Source organism: Filicampus tigris, chromosome 10 (genome assembly GCF_054856515.1).
Source record: "Filicampus tigris isolate MCC_2025a chromosome 10, RoL_Ftig_1.0, whole genome shotgun sequence".
NCBI classification, from domain to species: Eukaryota; Metazoa; Chordata; class Actinopteri; order Syngnathiformes; family Syngnathidae; genus Filicampus; species Filicampus tigris.
Window position 1 is genome coordinate 22,793,302 of NC_141226.1, and position 22,480 is coordinate 22,815,781.

Below are 22,480 nucleotides of genomic sequence, written 5' to 3' on the forward strand. Positions count from 1 at the left end.
AACATGAAAACCCGCATGCTGTTTTGATGTTTACGAGAGGTGGTGGTGGTGGTGGTGGGCTGAGGGGAGATGTAAATTATGGATGTGAATTTGAACAAAAACTTGGGAGACGCTGCAGTCAGCCCTCAAACTCCCCTTCAAAAATGTCTGTTTCCGAAGCAACTTACCTTCCTATTATTCGACCGTGTTATACTTTCCGTTCATCGTTGCTGCACTACGTCATAAACGCGCCGCTGAGCGCTGATTACCTTCGATTGCATTAAACCACTTGACAACTGCCCTCTTCTTGGATACTCGGACTGCCTGGCAACACACTTCCTTTCTCGCGAAAAAAACCCAAAAAAAAACAACAAAAAAAACTTCGCTTTGCTTGGAGGCAACAGACAAAAGTCTGTGGAAACCATTACAGCACTGTTGAATTAAATTGTGAAGGGAGACACATAATGAGATGGTAATGAAAGAACAGAAAGGTTTTTGCTCCTCAAACAAATCCGCGAGTTGGTGCTAAAACGACTTTTTGCGCAATACGGATCTATAACAATTGCATAAAGAAAGGGAGGAAAAAAAACGGAAGCGACAAAACGCTCTCCGGCCAACTCGGGAAGGTGACTTGAAGGACGGATCTTCTCCCCCCCCCCGCACCCCCACCCCCCGCGACCGGACCTCTCACGACGCAAAATAGTGAGCGAGGAGACGCTTGCTTCAAAGTGCTGCTCGGCTATGCTCCTAGCCCCTCAAACCTGGGAGGGATCCTCTCGAAGGATTGGGGTCACCTTCATGCCAACTCTCGAGGTCCTCCCTAATCCTTCTCTGCGGGTCTGCACACTAAATTTGAGAAGGACCATCGAATCGTTATTTGGGGCTTGCCCCCTTGTCACCGCTAAAACCCCGCCCACCCAAAATCCCGCTCAGGGTAGCAGTGGCGCCAGCTCGGTGCAAAAATGTTTTTTTTTTTTTTTTTTTTTTTTTTCCACAGCTAGAGAGCGAGGACTCACATGGTATCCCTATGGAGCAGCATAGTGGGGAATAGAAAGTACAACAAAACATTATACAAACACACACATTCACGCCCTCACACATACACGCGCATGCTTGCACCCATCCGTAGGAAACACCACCCGCATCTGGACACGCGTGGAATTCCGACACCGAAACCAAATGACATGCACTGGTCATGGCAAGTGTCCGGTCCGAGTGGGTTTTTTTTTTTTGTGTGTGTGTGTGTGTGTGTGTGTGTGTGAGCAAACCAATCACCGCTTTTGTTAGAGAATTTGGCCATCTCACCTAATCATATCGTGAAATCCGGTGCTGACACGAGCACGCGGCTTTAAATCATTTGGGAATGTTTACATGACAACGGCCCGGCGAAAAGGAGATGATGTTTTTCTTCGCCAAAGGTTGGGAAAATGTTCCTTGATGACACGTGACCCGGACAAACGTAATGTGCACGCCAGGCCAGTAGTTGGCGATGTCATTTCGTAAAGACGCAAGCATACCAACTGCTTGTCCTCCGGGACAAAAGTGCGACGCGGTTTGTGAGTGTGAGGCATGGGTCAGTGTTAGATTCTGACTGTTGCCATTTTACGCTATCACCACGTTGCAATTACAGCTCTGAAATGTATGATTTGGAAATGTTTGGATGAATATGTTTTTTTTTTCCCCCATTTAACGCGCTCCTTGGTACATTGGTAAATGGTCAAAGAAAATAAACGATTGACTTTTTCTAAATGGAATCAAAATGTGGTAGAGCGGTAGAAGTACGTCTTTCCGAGAAAATGAGAAGCCGCTTCTCCGCTCTGCTTCGTGAAGAAACATCACAGCGCAAACGAACTGTTAGCCATGCTAGTTAGCCGCCGTTTGTAGCGAGTCTGTCGAATTTATTTGGCCGCGTGTAGACGCGCTAACTCTCATCGTTGACTTGTAACGTTGATTTCAAGACAACGTAATCGTAATATATCAACATTATCTTGAATTGTCAAAGAGTGATGGGTGGCACTCTCGTAAACGTGATATCGGACTGAAGTATTTGCCTCCGATAGCAGCCACTCTTTGTCAGCACGTTTTGAATATCTTGCTAGGTCACCTGAAAAATTCCCCAAAATAGCCAACTTTTGGGAAAGGGAGAAAAATTGTCATATTTCCTGCACAGACAACTTTTAAAAAAAAAAAAAAAAAAAAAAAAAAAAAAAACTCATATTGCGGATGGAAAGTTGTAGCGGTTTTAAAAACATCACTTTTTTTTTTAAACACAGTATAAATTAAACCCTTTGAAGGGGAGATTTTTTTTTTTTTTAAATTACGAATCAACTAAATCCAATGAAAGAAATCAATCAGAATACTGTGTGCATATGACTGGCATGCCCACCAATAAAAAGGGGTGTGTGTCTGATGTTCTAAAGATCAGTGGAGCCCAACCTTCCTTGTACCACGGACCGAACTATTCACGTTATCATCTCGACATATTTTGACGAGCGGCATAGAAGTAAATAAAAACAAGTGATTAAATAACTAAGTCACGTCACCATTACGATGACTGAAGTTGTTGTAATAGTGAGAGCCCTGCGATTTCGAAAAAAAAAAAAAAAAAATGTTTTAAGCAGAATAGCTTCTTGCCGAGGTGAAAAAAAAGAAGCTGGCACCAATATTTTTTCGCCTTTAGCTTAAAAACGGGCTAACTTAACAATCGGCACTAAAAATGGGATTTGAGGAGGAATCAGACTGGCATCAGATATGCCTGCAGTCTGAACGCGGCCAAAGTGTATTATAAATACTTTTTTTTCCCCGATGACTGTTTATTAACCAATAATTGTTGTTTATTTGGTATTGTATAGTGATTAAAAAAAATGTCCAACCAAACAACAATCAAGCAAAATCACACGACAGGGATTGCTGTGGTACTCACCAAGGTTTTTGATACTGGTTCGGTCAGTGTTTTTTTTTTTTTTTTGAAGTAAAGGAAGATTTTTCATGAAGTACAGAAATCAGAAAATAATTTCTGTTGAGAGACTGAAATCAAGAGGATTGGAAAACTATAAGTACAACAATGCCTCTAAAGGATTACTCGATTATTAAAGTTGGTTGTCGATTCATTCCGACTCCTCTAGTCTACTTTGAGACCATTTTTTTTTTAATGTTTGCATTTTCGTTCTCCTAAATACCGTTGTCATGTAAACAGTTTATCAAATAACGCACTTTTGATGCAGTTCTAGATTTGAAAATGCCCTCTTGTGGAAACGGTCCCTTTAGTTTGACCCTTGCACTGCTCAGGGTTTTTTTTCTTTGATTGTCCGCCATCTCGAACTCAAGCTGAACCGTGACGTCAGTGACCTCCTCAAACATCGTGCGGTCCTTCCCTTGCCGGGTTCCCGATTTGAGGTTTTAAAACCCGCTATCGAGCATTCACGGGTTCGGAGGGTCTAGGGTTCGGCGTGCGAGGGGAGGTGGTTAGTGAGAGGCGTGAGCTCAGTGGGGGCGAGTTAAGGTGGGAGGTAGGGGCAAGGGGGCGGGAGGCGGAAGCAGGCAAGGTGGGCTGCAGGAGTTCACCAAGCATCAATAACCGGGGCATGGGCGCGGGGAAAAAAAGTGATAGCAAGCCTTCCTCTTCGGTGCTCCTTAACTTGTTGAGTGCAGCACACGATCACGTGCTTCTGACAAGACCCGCTGCGATGGCGCTCTCAACCCCTCCTACCCTACTGACTCCCCTTCCCTCCAACTATGCAATGACTTCAAAACATCAAAGCTAACATGAACGTCTCATTTCTCTAAATGCCAAATGAGGAAGGAAAGGAAAAAAGCGAAGGAAAGGAAAAAAGCTTTTCCTTCCTCGCTGCCTTTTTTTTTTTTTTTTTTTTTTTTTTTCCTTTCATTTCCAAAACGTAGCTGCCCCCCCTTGAGACAGTTGTGCAGTTTGGGGCAGAAAACGGGTTAGGGGATCCCTGGGGCTGCTCTGAGATTACCAAAACAAATCATTCAGCAAACAAACAATTAGACACTCATGAATTATGGACAAGCCATATAGCAATAAACACAAGGCGTGGGGAGTTGTGCAGCGATTGCTCGGCTAATGAATCGTGTGCGCGCGTGCGCGTGTGTGTGGATGTTTTGAAACAGGCAAGTGTCGTGAGCGGTCCGCTTGTGCGCGTGCTTCCTGTCCACGTGTTCATCGTAACAATCCCACACTTTTCTGCGGATTGAAGTGCAAATTAGTGATGGGGGGCGGGGGGGGGCAACGGCGGAGAGGTGGCGGACACAGCAGGGCTAGTGAAGGGAGGAAGGTGTTTTGGTAATCCACAAAGCGTTTCAATTTGAGCGCCAGCATTAGCCAATATTCGGAAGCCCGTGTTTACCTCTCGCAGACGCGCACTGTCCACGCAGCAATGATCCAGGACGATATACTGAACACTAGCAGAACGGTTCCCGGGCAGATGGTCATGAGCGTTTTCATGACAAAGCGCGTGTTGAAGTTGATCTTGTTGAGGGCGCCGATGCTGCGGGACGAGGCGTCGGTGAACAGCTTGCTGTGAAGTAACATGACCCTGCCGATCAGGTAGAGTCTCAGGAACATGGGGATGGAGAGGATGATGTCCACGTCGGCGTCCGCCACGGACGGCGTGTAGGTAAAAGCCAGCCGGGCCTTCCACGTGAAGACGTACTGGCCGGGGATGGGATGGATGGCACACACCAGCAGCTCCAGCACGATGAAGAAGATGCGCTCATAGGTCATGGCTATCCTCCAGTCATCTGCACCGTTGTCGACCATAAACAGCTGAGAACGGGCAGACAACAAGACCCTGCTTGAGGAGTTTTCTTCCTTTTTTTTTTTGTTTTTGGTCTTAAACTCGCCGCCGAATTCACAAAGGAGGAAGCGAGGCCGCCGTCAGCCGTTATCGATCGTCATCAAAATTCACGCGCGCATCTCTACTCTTGCCCACACGAATCTCTGAAAATATCAAAATAATCGCCGCTATATTTTGGAGTTCCTTAAAAGCGGCGGGAGTCAACCCAAACATGTTTTTTTTTTTTTTTTTTTTTTCAAGAATATCTTCCTAGCAGGTCCACTAGTTGAAACGCATCATTCGGATGAATTTTGCGTTTGTGGAATATAAATTAAGCAGCAAAATGCACTCGTTTTTAGCCATCGTCGGGGGCGGCCATTTTGTCTTCTGTCGGCTGAAAATGACATCACAAATGCTCAGGGAACGACCAATCACAGCTGACCCGTTTTCTGAATCCAGGCCGCGATTGGTCGTTGTGAGCAGTTGTGATGTCATTTTCAGTCCACAGAGGTGACAAAATGGCCGCCCCCAGAGATGGCTAAAAACGGGTGGATTAACACTTATTCCACAAACGCAATATTTATCACAATGCCATGTTTCAACTAGTGGACTTGCATTGAACATAGTCTTGAAAAAAATATGTTTGCGTTGACTTCCACTTTAAGAGAAATTAAGCTGTAGTGAGCGCTATCTGTTTGGGAAATTGGAATGAGCATAACGTCCCAAAAATATTCCGGCCTGACAAAGGGATTTCATCATTTCAACATTCTACATGTACATGACCATCGTACAGTATACTGTATGTCATCACATATAAATAAAATTGTTTGTGCTATAAATTAGACTCACCTGGATTTCCCGTGCGTGGTACATTATTATAAGACCAAGCAGTATAACAGTGGAAAGGCTGATAAGGCATTTCAGTGCAAATGAGTAAGAAGATTCCTACAATGAGAGAGAAAAACAACACGATTACGCTTTGACATAAAACATTGCAGTACAACCGTATCATGCATCAAATTGCAAAAAATAATTTGCCGTTTCGGAATAGATTTCAAATATCCCCGCGTTGCTGCTTGGCACTTTGCTAAATGACAAATTCAAAAGCCGAGCATCAGTCTTGTGTCTCGGCCCCCCTATGGATTTAAAAAAAAAAAAAAAAAAAAAGTGGGAATGGAAACAAATGGCTCCATTACTGGCTCAGACAAGGAGAATAAATGTCCTTTTATATAAAATGCACATACGTACAAGAGGCGCACAAAGTGGGCAATACACAAGCTACAAGCGCACACAACATGCACTACACACACTACTTATTAGCTTAAAAGTCTAAGTGAGGCCAGATAATGGGGTTTACACACAAACACGGTGGACGGGACGTCGCTCAACAATGAAGCTGCAGGTGCGGGTGCAGCCAGATATTACCCACGGACGCCGTTCGCCACCATCTAAACTAGCAATTAATCAAAGCGCAGCGCTAACAGGGGGACTTTCCATTTAATGGCAGGTGCAGAAAAGGCAAGGCTAGCATTAGCGGAGCCCCACTACGGAGAGCCTCACTGGTGATAAATAGACCAGCTGGATGCCAGAGCTGCGGTGTTTGTGTGTGTGTGTGTGCGTGCGTGCGTGCGTGCGTGCGCGCGAGTGCGAGCACATTAGGGCCATAGATCTAGAAAATGAGAGAGTGCAGGAGAGCGGTCCGTGCCATTTGATAAATCTCTAAACAGCTGCCCGGGCTACGACGGGACAGTGATCATGTGCTTGTTATGACAATGAGGACGCCGACTGACAAGGAATGACAAAAACAACAAGCGGAAAAATATCTTTGCGAATTGTCAGCGTAACGAGCGCGAGCGCGCCGCTCGTTACCGCGCGCTCGGTCCTTGTGTGGTCTTGATTATAAAATGTATTTTTAGCTATCAACTATATTGCTTTGCCCTCCGGGTCGGCAACGTGTTCTCAAGATATTCGAACGTCTCAAATTGTTTTAAGAAGTCCCCGGTGAAATAACATTGAGTAAACCAATTAATCCACCTGCCAGAGGTTCAAGGAGTTTTCATTCCCAGGGCTCAGAACCTCTTAATGTCTTTCTCCCCGTTAAGGTTTGAGAAAAACCTTGTCTCGGCCTTAAAGCGTTATCTGATGTGATGTGATGTGGGATGGAAAATAGACCATAGCCCGCCACATGCAACAGTAACCGCCTGGTGTGGGATTGGTGTAGGACCAGGGGCGGAGCCGCGGGTGGGTCTGGGTGGGCCTGCCCACCCAGGAAGATTCATGAAAAAAATCTATACTTTGACATTTTTAGTATATTATTATTCAATTGTTTTGAATTTGTGTTTCGTTGTTTTTTATTTTATTGGATATTAAGAATGGCATAATTGTGGTCATCTCAGGAAGATCTGAACTTCATATTATTCAGTTTGTCATTTTATTGTGCTGAGTGAGAGAAAATATTCGGGTCCACCCACCCTGATTTTTCCAGGCCCACCCATTCGCCACGTCCTGGCTCCGCCCCCGCGTAGGACATTTGCATTTTCAAGTCACAGACTAACGGGATACTGGAAAATCCTGTGAATATTACTCATAAAATATATCGCGCATGTCACGTAACTCAATATGCGTCACATACTATCATTAAAAGTGCAATTGAAAGTAGTTGCAAACAGTGTTAGAGACATTTAAAGTAAAGACATAAAAAAACAGCTGACTGAAATGCTGAAAGAGTGTGAGGTGCCAGAGCTAAATTTTGAAAACATGATTTTAAAAATACTTTGAAAGACATGAAAATGGGTAAAGAGCACAGTGTTTAACTTGGATTCAAAAGCATTTAGACCTTGTTGGTATGCTTTGAATCTTTATTCATTCATATTATTTACTCTGATGATAAAGGATACCAGCAAATCAGTGGATCGTATTATGCAGAAGCACAGAGGAAAAAAAAAGCTTTTTAAAGCGGAAGTCAACCCAAAGATATTTTTTTTCAAGAATATGTTCCCAGCAGGCCCACTAGTTGAAACACAGCATTCTGATGAATATTGCGTTTGTGGAATAAGTGTTCATCCACTCGTTTTTAGCAATCTCTGGGGGCGGCCATTTTGTCTTCTGTCGACTGAAAATGACATCACAACTGCTCACAACGACCAATCACGGCTGACCTGTTTTCCGAACCCGAGCCGTGATTGGTCGTTGTGAGCAGTTGTGATGTCATTTTCAGTTGACAGAAGTGACAAAATGGCCGCCCCCAGGGATGGATAAAAACGAGTGGATTAACACTTATTCCACAAACGCAATATTTATCAGAATGCCCTGTTTCAACTAGTGGGCTTGCATAGAACATATTCTTTACAAAAAATGTTTGTGTTGACTTCCGCTTTAAGGGGGATTTTGAGTATTATACACGGGCGTGTGTTATTCACAGGATTTTACGGTAATTTAAATCACACTCCAGATTGGTATAATGATGCTCGGATACGTGGCCATATTTAATCGGTCCAACTGAGACAACCGAATAAATAGTGGTCCAAACTAAGAATATTTTGAACAGAGAAAAAGTAGACTTACTGAAATTCTATCTGAAATTAGCATAGAGGTATCTCAAAGATTTCGAAGGTAAAGTACGTGCCGCAAAACTAGTGACCATTTTATGCCGTTAAATTAATTTTTGGGGGGGGACACCCTGTATTTAGCCAATCGATTGAAATTTTAAAAAGAACAATGTTTTGATTGGTCCCAGTGCGTTGTATTTGTTTGTGCAGCTTTTGTGATGCTTTATCAATTAGTCATATGTCGGTGTTAATATAATCCAGTCGACGTAGCGACTTCCAACGTAAATGTCCCCAAATTGCCTCTGATTCATGCGCGACATACCTTAGTGTAAACCCCCCATGACAGTTCAGTCTCCGTCACCATGACAACGATCCCAAACATTCCAAAGATGAGCGCGTAGTCGCTGAGCCGCTTCCGCTTCTCGAACAGCGCCCTCCGGTGGCCGAGCTTGTAGCCGATGTCCCTGTTTTTCTTCTGGGGCGCCCTGCCCCCGCCGCGCCCGCTGCCCTCCCTCACCAAGCTCTCGTTGGACGCCTTGCTGGGGTCTTCGCCGCCATTCCCCTTGGACACCACCACCTCCAGGCCGGAGCTGTGCAGCGTCTGCAGGGGCTGCGTTTCCGAGTCGAGCTCCGCGAGGTTGCGGCGCGACGAGGATGCCAGACTGCCCACGAGTGGTCTCACCACGCCGCCATTGTACTTGCAGGTGTTCATGGCTATCTGAGGGAGTCGGCCGCTGCTCTCGGAGAGGGAGGGCTTGGATCCAGCATGGCTCAGCTTCTTCTTCTCGGTAGTGGCCTGGGAAGAGGACCGAGAGTTAAAGCTGAGGGTCTGTTCGAAAAAAACGCCAAAGTATCCATCAACAAAAGCGGAGTACGTTAAGTGTGTCTTTACTGGCCAAGTACCCGATGTGATAAAACAGGATTTTGTCTCCAGGAGGCGGAGTTACTCTCGCGGTGTAGCAAGACCCGTGCATACTCGGGGTTTGGCATTCGCAGGTTTGACTATTATTGTATATTATGGAACCTAAACTCCAATGCAATGAAAGGATCTTGGTGCCAAGGAACTATGTTGACGTGAGTTGAGGAATTTGGTTTGGCCAAAACTAGGGCTTTGCCGCCATCTTCTGGCATCTCTGTGCCAAGGAACTATGTCGAAGTGACTTGAGGGGTTTAATTCCTACAAAAGTAGTGCTTTTGTCGTCATTTTTTGCCACCTGGTGTATCAATCTCTCGCAGATTTTTGATATTTGCAATATGTTCCGGCAGAGGAGGGCATTTGACTACATTTGGCCCGTCTGTCATTCGTCGTCCGTCAGCAGCCTGGGTGCCCGTCCGTCATTCGTCAGCCTGTCGGTTTTCAAGTCGAACCGAATTCTAATTGTCAGTTGGTCAGTCGGTAGTCTGTCGGTCCACCGGTCCAACAAAAAAAATACGTCAGCAAAACGGGCGTCCGTCGGTTAGTGACAATTCCGACAAAAATCCCTGCTTAGTCCGTCATTTTAATTAAAAAATTCTCCCGTCATTCCATCGATCTGACGGAATGCCACCTGGATTTCGTCTCCTTTTTAAATTTTTTTTTTATGACTTATACATACGTTTACAATGTAAAGAGAGTCATTAGCAATATAAAGTGTGCAATAGAAATATTGATCAAATTGAATCGAATCGTGCAAATGAGTGACAGCACTACAACTGAACACGACAGCAATAATGCCACTACCGAGACGCGCAAATTGGCAAAGCGTCACTATGAAATTACAAGTCAACCGTTATTGGTAACAAAGTGGAAAAGAAGCTGTCGCAATGTCTTCTGGCTTTTGGTGGGAATTATTTGATCATTCCATCCCCCCTCAAAAATTCTCATTTCGACAGATAAGCTGTCGTTGTTGAAAGCGTGGCCGCTGTTAAGCAAAATGCATCAAAGTCGCTGGGAAAGAAATAAATAATGAATGTACCTTGATGTATAAATAAAACTTCTGTATATAACCAATAGTGGGGACTAAAGTGCAGAAAATTGAATCTTTGCGCCGCACAAATTTAGATATGAAAAATTGATGCCCGTTTCCTGTCTTTCCCGGCTGAGCGGAGCAGGAAGCTGCCCTATCCGGACGAAAAGGACCTTCTCAAATCAGGCACGGGACTCAGTGCGGGATCCCGCCGATTTCTTTGCAAACATCGACTGAGAAACACACAGGATATCCGATCTTCCCGTGTACCTAACGGGATTAGGAAACAATTGTGAATTTGAGCGCCATAAAGCCCAGTAAAAAATTATTTTCTCATATATAGATAACAAGGCTCAGATTAAGTGTCAGGTTTATCTCTTGAAAGTCTCTTCTCCAGTTCTGCAGACCAAAAAAAAAAAAAAAAAAAAATCTCTCCGCGCAAAGGTCAGGACTGCGTCTATTTGCCGACAGACACCAAGGCAGATTATCTAAATGGGTTATGAAAACTTCACATGGAACAGTGCCTTTTTTCTGACACAAATTGGTGTGTGTGGTGGCGCCACTGGCCCACTTTATTCGCCCTGACAGAGCATCCCTAATGCCTTTAAATGTGCCGGTGGGAATAAAGAAGGGAGACCCTAATGGAAATGTCCTAACTGCGGTCCCGTGATGCTATCGTCGTATGCATATTGTGGCTCTGTGAGAACAGGACTGAAGGTTAAGGATTAGTGCAGCCCATAGTGTTTCTAATCCCCTTTTCTGTAATAAATTGCCTTTTAATCTGGGCCATTAGGACCCTTTGCGCAGTAAGTCAACTACGGGTTTGGAGGAGGGTAAAATATAGACGCGGTGGATGGCAATAGTAATGAATGTAGTATTTTTTTTCGTTATTCATTTACTGGGGTGGGGGGGGGGGGGTGGGGGGCTTTAAATCATGTCACTGGAGCGCGTTTCGGCCATGTACCTAATATTCAGGAAAACGCAAAAAGAACTACGCATGCACGGAATCTTGGGGAAATCTGCCAAATGTTGCGACACAGAAGCATTGTTACAGAGACCCGAAATGTGACATGGAAGTTAAAAAAAAAAAAAAAAAACTTTGCGTTCCCTCGCAAAAATTGCAAGAACGCATTTTGTTTCAAATGCGCGTTTTTGGTATTTACGGGTCATTTTCCGGGTAAACAAAGGGAGCATTTTCATGCCGTGGGCGAGCTGAATCGAATTGCTTTGAAATTCGCTTGAAATGCAAAGACATCAAACCAGTTTTTGATATTAAGCACGGTTGCCAAAATAAGCGAAAGACATCTGAAGCGAGTGCAAAACAATCTCTTGACCGCAAGGAGCGTTCCAAGTCCTCCTCCATTAGTCTTGCCGTCGTCTCTCAAACGGCCTCGCATTAGAGGCTAGGCTAGGCTAGCTGCCAAACTGACCCGGAAGTACAGTACATAAAAAACACTTTTTTGGTTGTTTTTTTTTTAAACTTCCTTGTCACCTTAGTCGCTCCGTGCATTGTACCTTTAGGAATATAAACGCATCCTTTTAATGGCAGTGGAATTTGAATATCTGTTTGAAAAAATGTTCACACAAATGCACCACGGACGTCATTACCAAAGCTTGACAAATAGAAGGATATTGATTTGGGAAAATTAAACTGCTATACCACTTCATTGAAGAGGATTGGGAAAGGCCCTGAAAATCAATTTGGGGCATAAATATTTCAAATGTCTTCATGTACAGTAGCCCAGCCTGTCGGTTTACTGAACGCGTAAGCATCACTTTCTCCGCTTGTTGTATGCCTCCAAGACTTTTGTTGCTCAGAGGTTGGGAGTAAATATGTCTGTCATAACACATGGAGTATTTTTAGCCACGCTCCAACTTTCTCTATTCTCTGCTGCGCTAGATATGTAAATGTGTGCAACGTTGTTTTAGACTTTGACAGAAGGCCAGCTTTGAAGCAGACACAACCGCTTTTGGCAGACGACCATTCTCGCCATCAAACATGAGCGATCTAGACAGAGCGCAAAACAACGGCGAACGTTTCGCACTTTTGGAGCTGTGTGCTAGTTGAGGCGCAATCCCCAAAGACGTCACCGGACCAGATTTGACATAGCGGCTCTCCCCGTTTCAAAGAAAGTTGGCGTTTTACTTTGCCCAGAATATGCTCTTGAATTTCTGGTTCATAATATAAAATGGAATGAATCGCCATCCCTTGCATAAGATATAATTGCGTTATTTCCACATTTTCATGCAGTGGTTGAACCTGCTCAATCACGTCAACATCAGTTTTCATTCGAATGCGGACTTGTGTTGCTCTCTCTCTCTCTCTCTCTCTCTCTCCTATTAGTGTTTGGTGTGGATTGCTGGCTTGCAGTCAGAGTCCGCAAAGGCCGATTGTCGGGCGTTGTGTGAAAAATCAACCTGAGCAATGATCCCGTGGCCCGGGATATGTGAAGTGAGTTTCTTTCTCCCTGATCCGCGCGGCAAAAAAAAAAAAAAACCGGGCCCGAGGAGCGTAAATGATAAAACCGTTTGTTATTTCCGCTCACAAATCCTTTTGAGGTCAGCCGAGCCTCCGTGATGGTGATGTGAAATGGAACAATTAGGAAGCAAACTGAAGCTGGCTTTGTTTCCTGTCGCAAATGGAGGAGAAACTTTTTGTGTTAAGTATTTGTATAACATGTCTTATCATTTATTTACCACAGTAAAAAAAAATGACAGGAAGACCAGATAAGCCAACAGATAGCTATCTATCTATGACAACTACCATTGTTTCTTCGCTGTTACTTTCCAGGAGTGTGGATTTTGTGTGCGGAGAGTTCTGCGGTCACATTTTATTTGTTGAACTTGAGTCGTCGATTCCTGATCAGAAATAGTAGAAGTAGAAAAGGGTCGAATTGCCGAGTAGAGTTGAAACATTATTAATCGTAAAGCAATGCTTTAAAGCAACACTGTGTCATGTGTCAGTTTTTGTTGATTATGGCGGTGCCGTGTGGACAAAGGTGGTAGTGTTTTGACAAAAGTCAACCCCATTTCCCACGCGCGCCAGCGCGTAGTGTCGTGAAATCCTGAGCTCTCGCTGGCCTGCAAGTTGGACTGAATTACATTTCTGTTTCCAGGGGCAGTGTGTGAAAGATGAATAGCGATGAAGTAATGAATCAAATTTTGTTCAAACAATACTTTTGTTTTTTTGTTTGTTTGGGGGCTCCTGCCTTGACAGCAGTAATAGCGCATAGACGTTTGACTTCCGTTCTTAAAGCGAAAGGAGGCAGTGACGTATGCCGTAAAGCAATTCAGGATATTTGTATTTTTTAGGTGTGCCAGGGTTGCTCCCAACCTCCTCAAAGTTGCTTAGTCCCGGTCAAAATGATACAGAGCCCCCCCCCGGGGCATAACAAAAGTCCCATTCAACTACTTGTAAGTCAATGATTCATCAAAAGAGTTGTGAAAAAAATGTATCAAGATCGAATTCTTGCCCAGTGCTGCTTTAAGAAATGCTGCTTTAAAGTGGAAGTCATCCCAAACATATTTTTTTCAAGAATATGTTCTATGCAGGCCCACGAGTTGAAAAACTAGTTAAGCAGCAAAATCCAGCCGTTTTTAGTCATCTCAGCGGGCGGCCATTTTGTCACTTCTGTTGATTGAAAAGGACATCACAACTGCTCAGGGCTCGGATAACGACCAATCACGGCCCACCTGTTTTCCCAAGCTGAGCTACCATTGGTCCTTATCTGACATATCTAACATTGCATCGTTGTTGACAATGTGTGGGCAAAGGGTTAATGATGCAGTATTTTTAACATGTCACTTCCTTTATAATGTCAATTGTCAGTTAGCATTATTAGCGTCATGGCTGTGCAATTTAAAGAAAAAAAAAAACTTTTCCAAACACAAGACACAATATTGTACCCCTAATGTGGTTTCCAGTGACCATTAACATGACAATACATCAAGCTAATAAGGCCACGTTGTGACAGTCATGGGCCAAAATTGGAGCCCGACATGTAAAAAGAGAATGATCCGGGAAGCCAAAGGATAAAGGAACGGGGGTCAGGGCTGCTGTTACATCCTCAGCTTTAGTTACCTCTTGCCAGTGGTCATTTATCATTGAACCAGGTCAAGTCTGTCCCAGGGTTCGAATCGTTTGGGATTTTTTTTGTCATGATAGTTTTCATTTCATTTTGCCTTTTGTTTTTTTTTTAAACTTATTTTTAATGAGATTTTCAGAGCGAGTGTCTTAATTTTACTTTTCCCCCAAATCCTTTCTTTGTTTCATTTTGTTTGAGTTTTTTTAGTCTATTTCTTCTAATCCATTCCAGCCAAAAATATTTTTTACTAGGGAGAATAGCACTATCAACATATTGTGTACCATGCTTCTCCTATAATATTGGTCTTTTTTGGCAGAGGATAAAGAATATATCCCTGTGAGTATTGTTATATTGTCTGTCTGCACGCGTTGCTACACCATTTGTGTTGAAATATCTATTGCCGAAAGCTAGCGGACTTAATGGCAAAGCTTACTTGTTTTAAATTAAACATTAAACAGCTTGAAACTCCTTTTTGGCACATTTCTTCACTATGCCAAGCTGCTGCTTACTGTAAAGTGCGCTGACTTGAGTTCGCCGCCACCACCACGTCGCGCCCATATCTCAAAATCAACCAAACGACGGCTTGTGTCTCAAGGTAGCACGGCACTGACGTTTTGTCAGTAAAAACGAGTCAAAGTCCTCCACGGACAGAAAGCTCCAGAATCCCTCACATCACATTCCAAACCACTAAACCGCTCCCATCACTTTTCCCATTCCCTTGAAACCTGACTAAATGGGCAGCAGAAGGGCACGGCAGGCCAGCGTGGCCCCTGCCACCGCCGCCGCCGCCGCAGCGGAGACAGAGGAAGGTTGCCTGCCCGGCCGACCGATGGCTCAATTTCATTCCGAACGGCGCGCAGCATCCAAGCCTCTATGAAATGGAGCCTCATAATCAAATTGAAAAGCCTCAGTGCAGAACAGTTTAAATGAAGGCAACTCTCTGCCTCGCTCTTCTCTCTCAGCCTCTCTCCTGCCAGCTCGAATCTAATAGAAAATCCTCATTGTTTAGTGATGTATGGGGTTACTGTGCCGCGATTTCCAAGGCTTAAGCACCCAAAATGCTATGTGTGTGTGGGGGTGTGTGTGCGTGTGGCCGGGTGCTTGTGCACATACGTGGTGGGCAAGTCGGGGGCCAGCAAGCCCCCGTGTCTTTGCTGGCCTGAAAACGACATGAAACAAGGGCATACATTTATAACCTAAATCCTCACATCCTGATGTCTTCATTTCATAGCACGACTCTTGGCTGCACTGTTTCCACTGTGTGTAGATTTTTTTTTTTTTTTTGGTCCAATCACATTTCATGTACTGTTTGCTATGTCAATCTAATCCGCCCAGGGCATTAAAGCAGCACTGGGCAAGAAATCGACCTTAGTAAATTTTTTTTTTTTACAACTCTTTTGATGAAACATTGACTTACAAGTACAGTAGTTGAATGGGATTTTTGTCATGCCCCAAGGGGGTCTGTATCGTTTTTACTGGCACAAAGCAACTTTGAGGAGGATGGGATCAACCCTGGCACACAAAAAAAAATACAAATGTCCTGAATCGCTTTACGGCATACTCACTTCCTCCTTTCGCTATAAGGACGGTTCAGGATTTCACGACACTACGCGCTGGCACGTATAGGAAATGTGGTTGATTTTTTTGTCAAAGCACTACCGCTTTTGTCCACATGGCGCCGCCATAATCAATAAAAACTGACATATGACACAGTGTTGCGTTAAGAATCAGTATGTTGCCTATGTAACTTAAGGACCCTGGAAAGCCAAAATCTTGTAAAAGTGGCACGGGGCAGAGAAGGGTGCTGTTAAGAACCCTGCTAAATTTCAATTATTAAAGAAGTCTCCAAGCATATAAAATGAGGCTTCAAAATGGTGAAAAATTAAGTATTGCTCTTTGCTGTCAAACCGCTGAATCCGCTGAAACCCTCACTTAACAGTCGCCCCTCGCTATGTTGGGGTTAACTTTTTGTGGCGTCACTGCATCGCTGATTTATTTATTTTCCTCCTGCCGGGGGCTGTTCATGTGACGACCTCGTCATATTTCAAACATCGTTCTTCTTCTACTTCTGATCAGACTTTTACTAAAATTTCCCAGTCCGTTTATCGCCTTCCGCCTGCAACAGGGGTACCCTCCCGCTTTCCGTCCATCCGCCTTTTTGCTCGGCCAAACAGTAATCGCCTACCAACTTCGACGGACAAAACGGGCTTTCGACTATGCTTGGTCCGTTTGTTTTTAAGTTTCCCGTCTTTCATTTATCGCCTACAAAATGGGTGTCCGTCGTAGGCGGAATTCCCAGCTCTGCTAACGATAACTATCCTTGCACATAATCTGTGATATGAATACATGAAAATGTTCGGATTGTCTCAATAAAAGTCATCTTGCGACGCCATGATTGTGAAGCCCCCCCCTCCCCTCACTGTAAACAGTTGGCAAACAGGCGATTTTCAATCTAAAATGTCGCACCGCTTCCCTCTGCTGGTTGTTTGGCTCATTAGCACTCCTCAAACCGCTTGCAATTTAAAAGGCCAGCGCGTCCAGAACCCGCATCACACCCATGGCAACCCCTGCCGTTAAAAAAAAAACAAAAACAAACGACAAAACCCGACCTTGGCACTAAATGTTTTGAATTCTAAAGGACTTCTTGGATTGTTTTTGGCATTCAATGAGTTAACGTGGATAGTCAGGTTGCTGCCCGCCGGTAGCAAACGCACGGCCAGCCACTGGCCCATAAAATATGTGTGCTAGCCCAGTCTGAGCCAGGCTTTGGCTTATGTTAAATATTGATGCGGAAACAAAAGAGCTAGGATTGTTTGAGAAGATTCATGTGCCTGTGTGGGTGCACTTGATATTATCCATTAGCATGAGATGTGGTTGACATGAAAGGATCCTGTGCAAAAGAGAAGGAGCGTCACACTTCGATTGAGATCAAGCAGTGAAAGGGACATTAAAAGGGGACGAAAGAAAAAGGGGCTCAATAACAAAGCGGGAACACGGCTCTCTGTGGATGTCTTTGCCAGGCCCCGCTGTGATGAAGAGGCGGGGGCAACGCTGTCCAGTTTGTCCCCGCACACTGGATGCTGCCACATTTCTGTGACAGGCCAGCAGGCGCCGGGGCCGATATGTCCATCCCCGAGCAGCATGCGGATCATTACTCCTCGCCGCTGAGAACAGAGGAAAACTGCAGCGTGTGAAGCCTCACGTTTATTACCGGAATCTCCCTGAGCGCCGCGTTGACGGAAACAACAAGCGCATGAAAATATACGGCTCAGGTGAATTTTGCTGCCGTCCGCTGGAAACTGTTTTTTTTTTTTTTTTTTTTTTTTTTTGGGTTGTTTTCCATTTTAAGACTCCCCACGAAATTAGAAACATGTTTTTCAATGCTCTGTATTTATATTCAATCATTATTTGTCACTTAAATTAGTCGCGAGGTAAAATCAATTCAATTTTACAGCAGGACGGGGCTCACTATGTAAACATTTCAGTCTGCTAGTTTGACGGCCGTGTTTTGCTTTCTGCCGAAATTGGCTGTGGGCAACCCGTCTTAAAATTTTTGCGGGGATGTGAGACGTAACAGTTCAACAATTTGCATAATTCCCTTGCCGCATTGAGTTTCTCCGCACATGCCTTGTAGCTAGGCTGGATGAAGCCATGCCATTTTCAAGTCGAGGATGGAGTCTGGCTGCCAGAAAACACAGATGCACTATCATGTCAAAGCCAATACAGTTGGTAAGCAGAGCTGCAGGGTTAGCACAGCATGATTACCGTTCGAATCTGACAACCGGCACACGCTACAATATGTCCGCTTCACGTGCTATGTTTATGCACCAGACCCGCTAGGATAACACTGGCCAACAGCAAAACAACCGTAGCTGCCTACCAAATACTGTACATAATCGGATGTATCAAAAAAAACCCAAAGAAAAACAGTTAAAACAGTAAACACAATCATCTTTTTCAAAACCAACAACAAACCTAAAAGTAGCACTAAAAATAAACATACATACCAAACTCCAACTCAGCATTGTTTTCGCTTGAGGGACAATAAAACTTTTACGGAGGTGATGAGACTTGTGGTACTTAGTCAAATATTGCAAAACCCACAACAATGTTTAGTTGTCGCCTGAATTTGTTACTTCAGCTATTGTACACTACATGGGTCGATCAATTAATTAATCGATCAGTCTGGCCGAGGCCTCTTTTACCCCTTTCACACCAAGCTGAGCATTGCAATACTTTCATATTGAAATGCAATCATACATTCCTTCCTTGATAATGCATCCCAGCATACTCCAACTTTTGCTTGCTTGACTTTCAATTAGAGATTAAAAAGTTGCTAAAAACAAGTGAAATCTTCTGCAGAGGGGGAAAAAAAAAAAAAGAAGGACAAAGGCACGTGCCTTTGGGGATGTCTTCTTGTCAGGACTGATAACACGTTGTGCTCGACAGAGACTCGATGCTATGATGATTAGCTACCCAAAAGGTTATTTGCACGTGTCCTCGTGTGAGAGTGTGTCTTCAAAAAAGTAGGTCCTGCGAACAATGGGGCTTCAAGTGATTGGGAGAGGGCACAAGCACTTTTCCCGTGGGACAACCACCACCTCATTAGGAACAATTTCAATTTCCTGCAAATTACAAGGGAGTGTCATCAGAAACTTCATTTGGAGATTGGGGCCATCAAAGGTCAAGTGTGCTTGATAAAACGATGCGCAAATTAAACCTGCTATTTGTGTCGCAGTCGTCCGAACCACGTCGCGTCCGGACTAATAGTTCAGACAACATCACGCTCGCTAGCCGTAAAAATAGCATTGTGGGCAAACGCCAGAAGAAACGGAGACAAAACAGGCACGTAATTAGCACGTTCGTGCAGAGTGGCTAACGGTTAGCCGATGAACAGCCGGCTGCTTACGCGAGCTCACAACGGCCAACTACGCTCTCATTCGCTGACTCCCACGTCACTCACCAGCCGCATACACTCAAATCACAGATAATACAGTGTGGAATTTGAGGATGTGAACAAGTGAACAGCAATAATTCAAGCCTATCACATGCACATTTGTCTTGTTTAAAGCGGAAGGCAACCCAAACTTATTTTTTTCGAGAATATATTCCCAGCAGGCCCACTAGTTGAAACACGGCATTCTGATTAATTTTGCGTTTGGGGAATATATAAGTTAAGCTGCAAAATGCACTCGTTTTTAGCCTTCTCTGGGGGCGGCCATTTTGTCTTCTGTCGACTGAAAATGACATCACAACCGCTCACAACGACCAGTCCTGTTTTCTGAATCCGAGCCATGATTGGTCGTTGTGAGCGGTTGTGATGTCATTTTCAGTCGACAGAAGACAAAATGGCCGCCCCCCAGAGATGGCTAAAATCGAGTGGAGTAACACTTATTCCACAAACGCAGTATTTATCAGAATGCCCTGTTCCAACTAGTAGGCTTGCATAGAACATATTCTTGGAAAAAAAATGTTTACGTTGACTTCCGCTTTAATAACGCGAAATCAGGTTTTATTTGATTACTCGATTAATTGATGTGATCGTCAGTAGAATAGTCAAAAATTGCCGCAGCCTTGCTGTATACCTTTTTCTTCTTCTACTCATTATGCCTTGATGCATATTGGAAGAAATAAGAAAAGGGTCATGGGCGTAAATCTCGCCTTATCGGCACTTCAACAAAAGTGGACGTGATCGCAAGGGCCATTTGAAGCAAACTAGTTTACACTTGGTGAAACTTCTTCAATGACAAACCATTATTTCAGGCCATGTGTTGTTTATGGCTGAGACGGCGTATTTTACTGAGCTCATTAACATATCTACAAGAGGTTCAGATATGAATTGAGGGGGGGGGGGGTGAGTTGCATTTTTAAATCGACTAAATCGACCCGGGCCTCGTGAAGAACTCAAAAAGTTCAAGGGTGAATTAAACTATGAATACTCTCGCACAAGGAACTGCCGACGAATGCTAATGCTAGGTGACCAAACGAATGCTAGGATAACCAAAGCACCAAATAAAGCTTGGTCTGTGTGTCATTATTTAACTGCCCCTTTGGGAGCTGTCGGACATTCCAGCGGGATGACGGTAGCCGCAGAGATGATCACCCTCGAGCGCTACATGACCCTCATTACTAGCCCAGAGTTATGCTAGCTTATTCAAAGCAAGACGACAATATCAGTACATAAATGCCAACTTGTGTCACGTTTATTGTTGAGGGACTCTTAAGTCATTCGAGAACGAGCCTGGAGTAAAGTCAGGCAGAGGCACTTTTCTACCCCCCGCCCCGAAGGGAAAACGCATCAATAGAGAGAAGCCAGGACAACCTATAGCACAGAACGGATCAATAGCGCAACAAACTCAGTAAAGATTGACTTGAGAGTTGCCTGGATACGTCCTGCTTGAGATTTATGACGAGGACGCGACGAGCCAACGGGTTGAGTCGAGAAGAGAAAGTGCTTCTTTGCGTTGTCATATTAGTGAATCCGCCTTAGCGCTAACAATAAAATTAAGTATATTATTGTCAGCATAGTCATTAAAAGACAATACAAGCCAACATAAGCAACAAGCCTATAACTCCGTGAAACGCATCATAACATGTCGTACAAGGATGAGGTAAGACAACAGAGCAGTCTTTTTTTTTTTTTTTTTTTTTTTTTTTTTTTTTTTTTTATTCCCTTTAAGTGGAAGTCAACCCCAAATTTTTCTTTTCAATAATATGTTCTATGCGCCTCCACTAGTCAAAATACGGCATTGTGATGAATATTGCGTTTGCGGAGTTTAACAGTAAAATCCACACGTTTTTGTCCATGTCTGGGGGCGGCCATTTTGCCACTTGCTGTCAACTGAAAATGACATCACAGTTGCTCAGGGCTCAGGTTACGACCATTCACGGCTCAGCTTCGGAAAAAAGGTGAGCCGTGATTGGTCGTCCCCTGAGCCCTGAGCACCTGTGATGTCATTATTTGTCGACAGCAAGTGGCAAGATGGCCGCCCCCGGAGCTAGCTAAAAACGGATGGATTAACTCCACAAATGCAATATTAATCAGAATGCCATGTTTAAACCAGTGGGGCTGCCTAGAACATTTTCTTGAAAATAAAATTTGATGCTCGACTTGTCTTTAATGCTTCCATTGTGACTTGAGCGGTAGATGCAAAACGCATTTGTCTGTAAAAAGTGAAAACCAAACCTGCGTGCGACGTTTGGCAACTGTTCACAAAGAGGCGAGGAAATCAGTTATGTAGTTTCCAAAACCAATAAACAAATCAACAGGGAACCAAACAATACTTTACATGCTTTTCTGTAGTTTTACCGATGTGTTTTCCACAGTCAACTAACATTAACTCATTCACTGCCAGACATTTTCAGACCCTCTTTTACCCTAATGTTGTAAAATTTTTTTTTTTTAAATACATATATACGTTCCTGGGATTGAATGAATGGCTGGAATGTGAAAAGACAACTAAATACGTCAATGGTAGTGAATGAGTTAATTGCACTCCGCACCTATCAGAGAAGTCTGGGAACAAAACTAATGTATAGGCAGCCTTATCATATCAGTAATAGTAATGCTGTCAAATTAGCGTTTAACTTATCAACCATTTGCTTTCCCACCCTGAAAGATGAACCCCAACTTTTAGAAGAGCATTAAGAGTAGGGTAAATTATCAGAGTAAAATATGAGCTATTGTACGTTTAACACTCCAACGGGAAAATGTGGGGACAAGATGAAATGAGCAGATATCAGGTTTCATTCGCCTCCCCTCAAAGAGAGAACTCCTTGCCACACGTCACCCGGCTCCTGCGGAACGTCTGCTGCAGCCATCTTCCGTACAGTCAAGCTAATTGAATATTCTTATCTTCTCCGAGCCACCCACTTTTCTTTGGCTAAAGTCAAACGCAGCCTAGCAGCACACGCACGCGCACCAACGCACAGTCGTTTTGTACTTTACAACCCTGGAAGTAATCTCTGAGCTATGTTGAACCCCAAATCAGTCCAGCTTTCTTCCATGACCATCTATTACATCTTACGTGATAAAAGTTCTGAAAATTGTACTAATGGCCGCAAGCTACAGTTTCCCAGCAGGACTTTTTTTTTTTTTTTTTTTTTTTTTGTTATGGAGAGCTGCA

At 44.0% G+C, this 22,480-nt stretch overlaps 1 protein-coding gene across 2 annotated transcripts in view; it reads right to left on the bottom strand.

Annotated features, from left to right (window-relative positions):
- kcnn1a (potassium intermediate/small conductance calcium-activated channel, subfamily N, member 1a) overlaps positions 1 to 22,480 on the bottom strand; it is a 60,227-nt gene that overhangs the window by 20,886 nt on the left and 16,861 nt on the right. For both annotated transcript variants that reach the window (XM_086043554.1, XM_086043555.1), the window contains exons 2-4: positions 8,646 to 9,119; positions 5,625 to 5,720; positions 4,347 to 4,765 (exon numbers count right to left, since the gene is read on the bottom strand). In XM_086043554.1, coding sequence (XP_085899680.1) covers positions 4,347 to 4,765; positions 5,625 to 5,720; positions 8,646 to 9,119 — 989 coding nt within the window. The remainder of the gene's footprint in view (positions 1 to 4,346; positions 4,766 to 5,624; positions 5,721 to 8,645; positions 9,120 to 22,480) is intronic.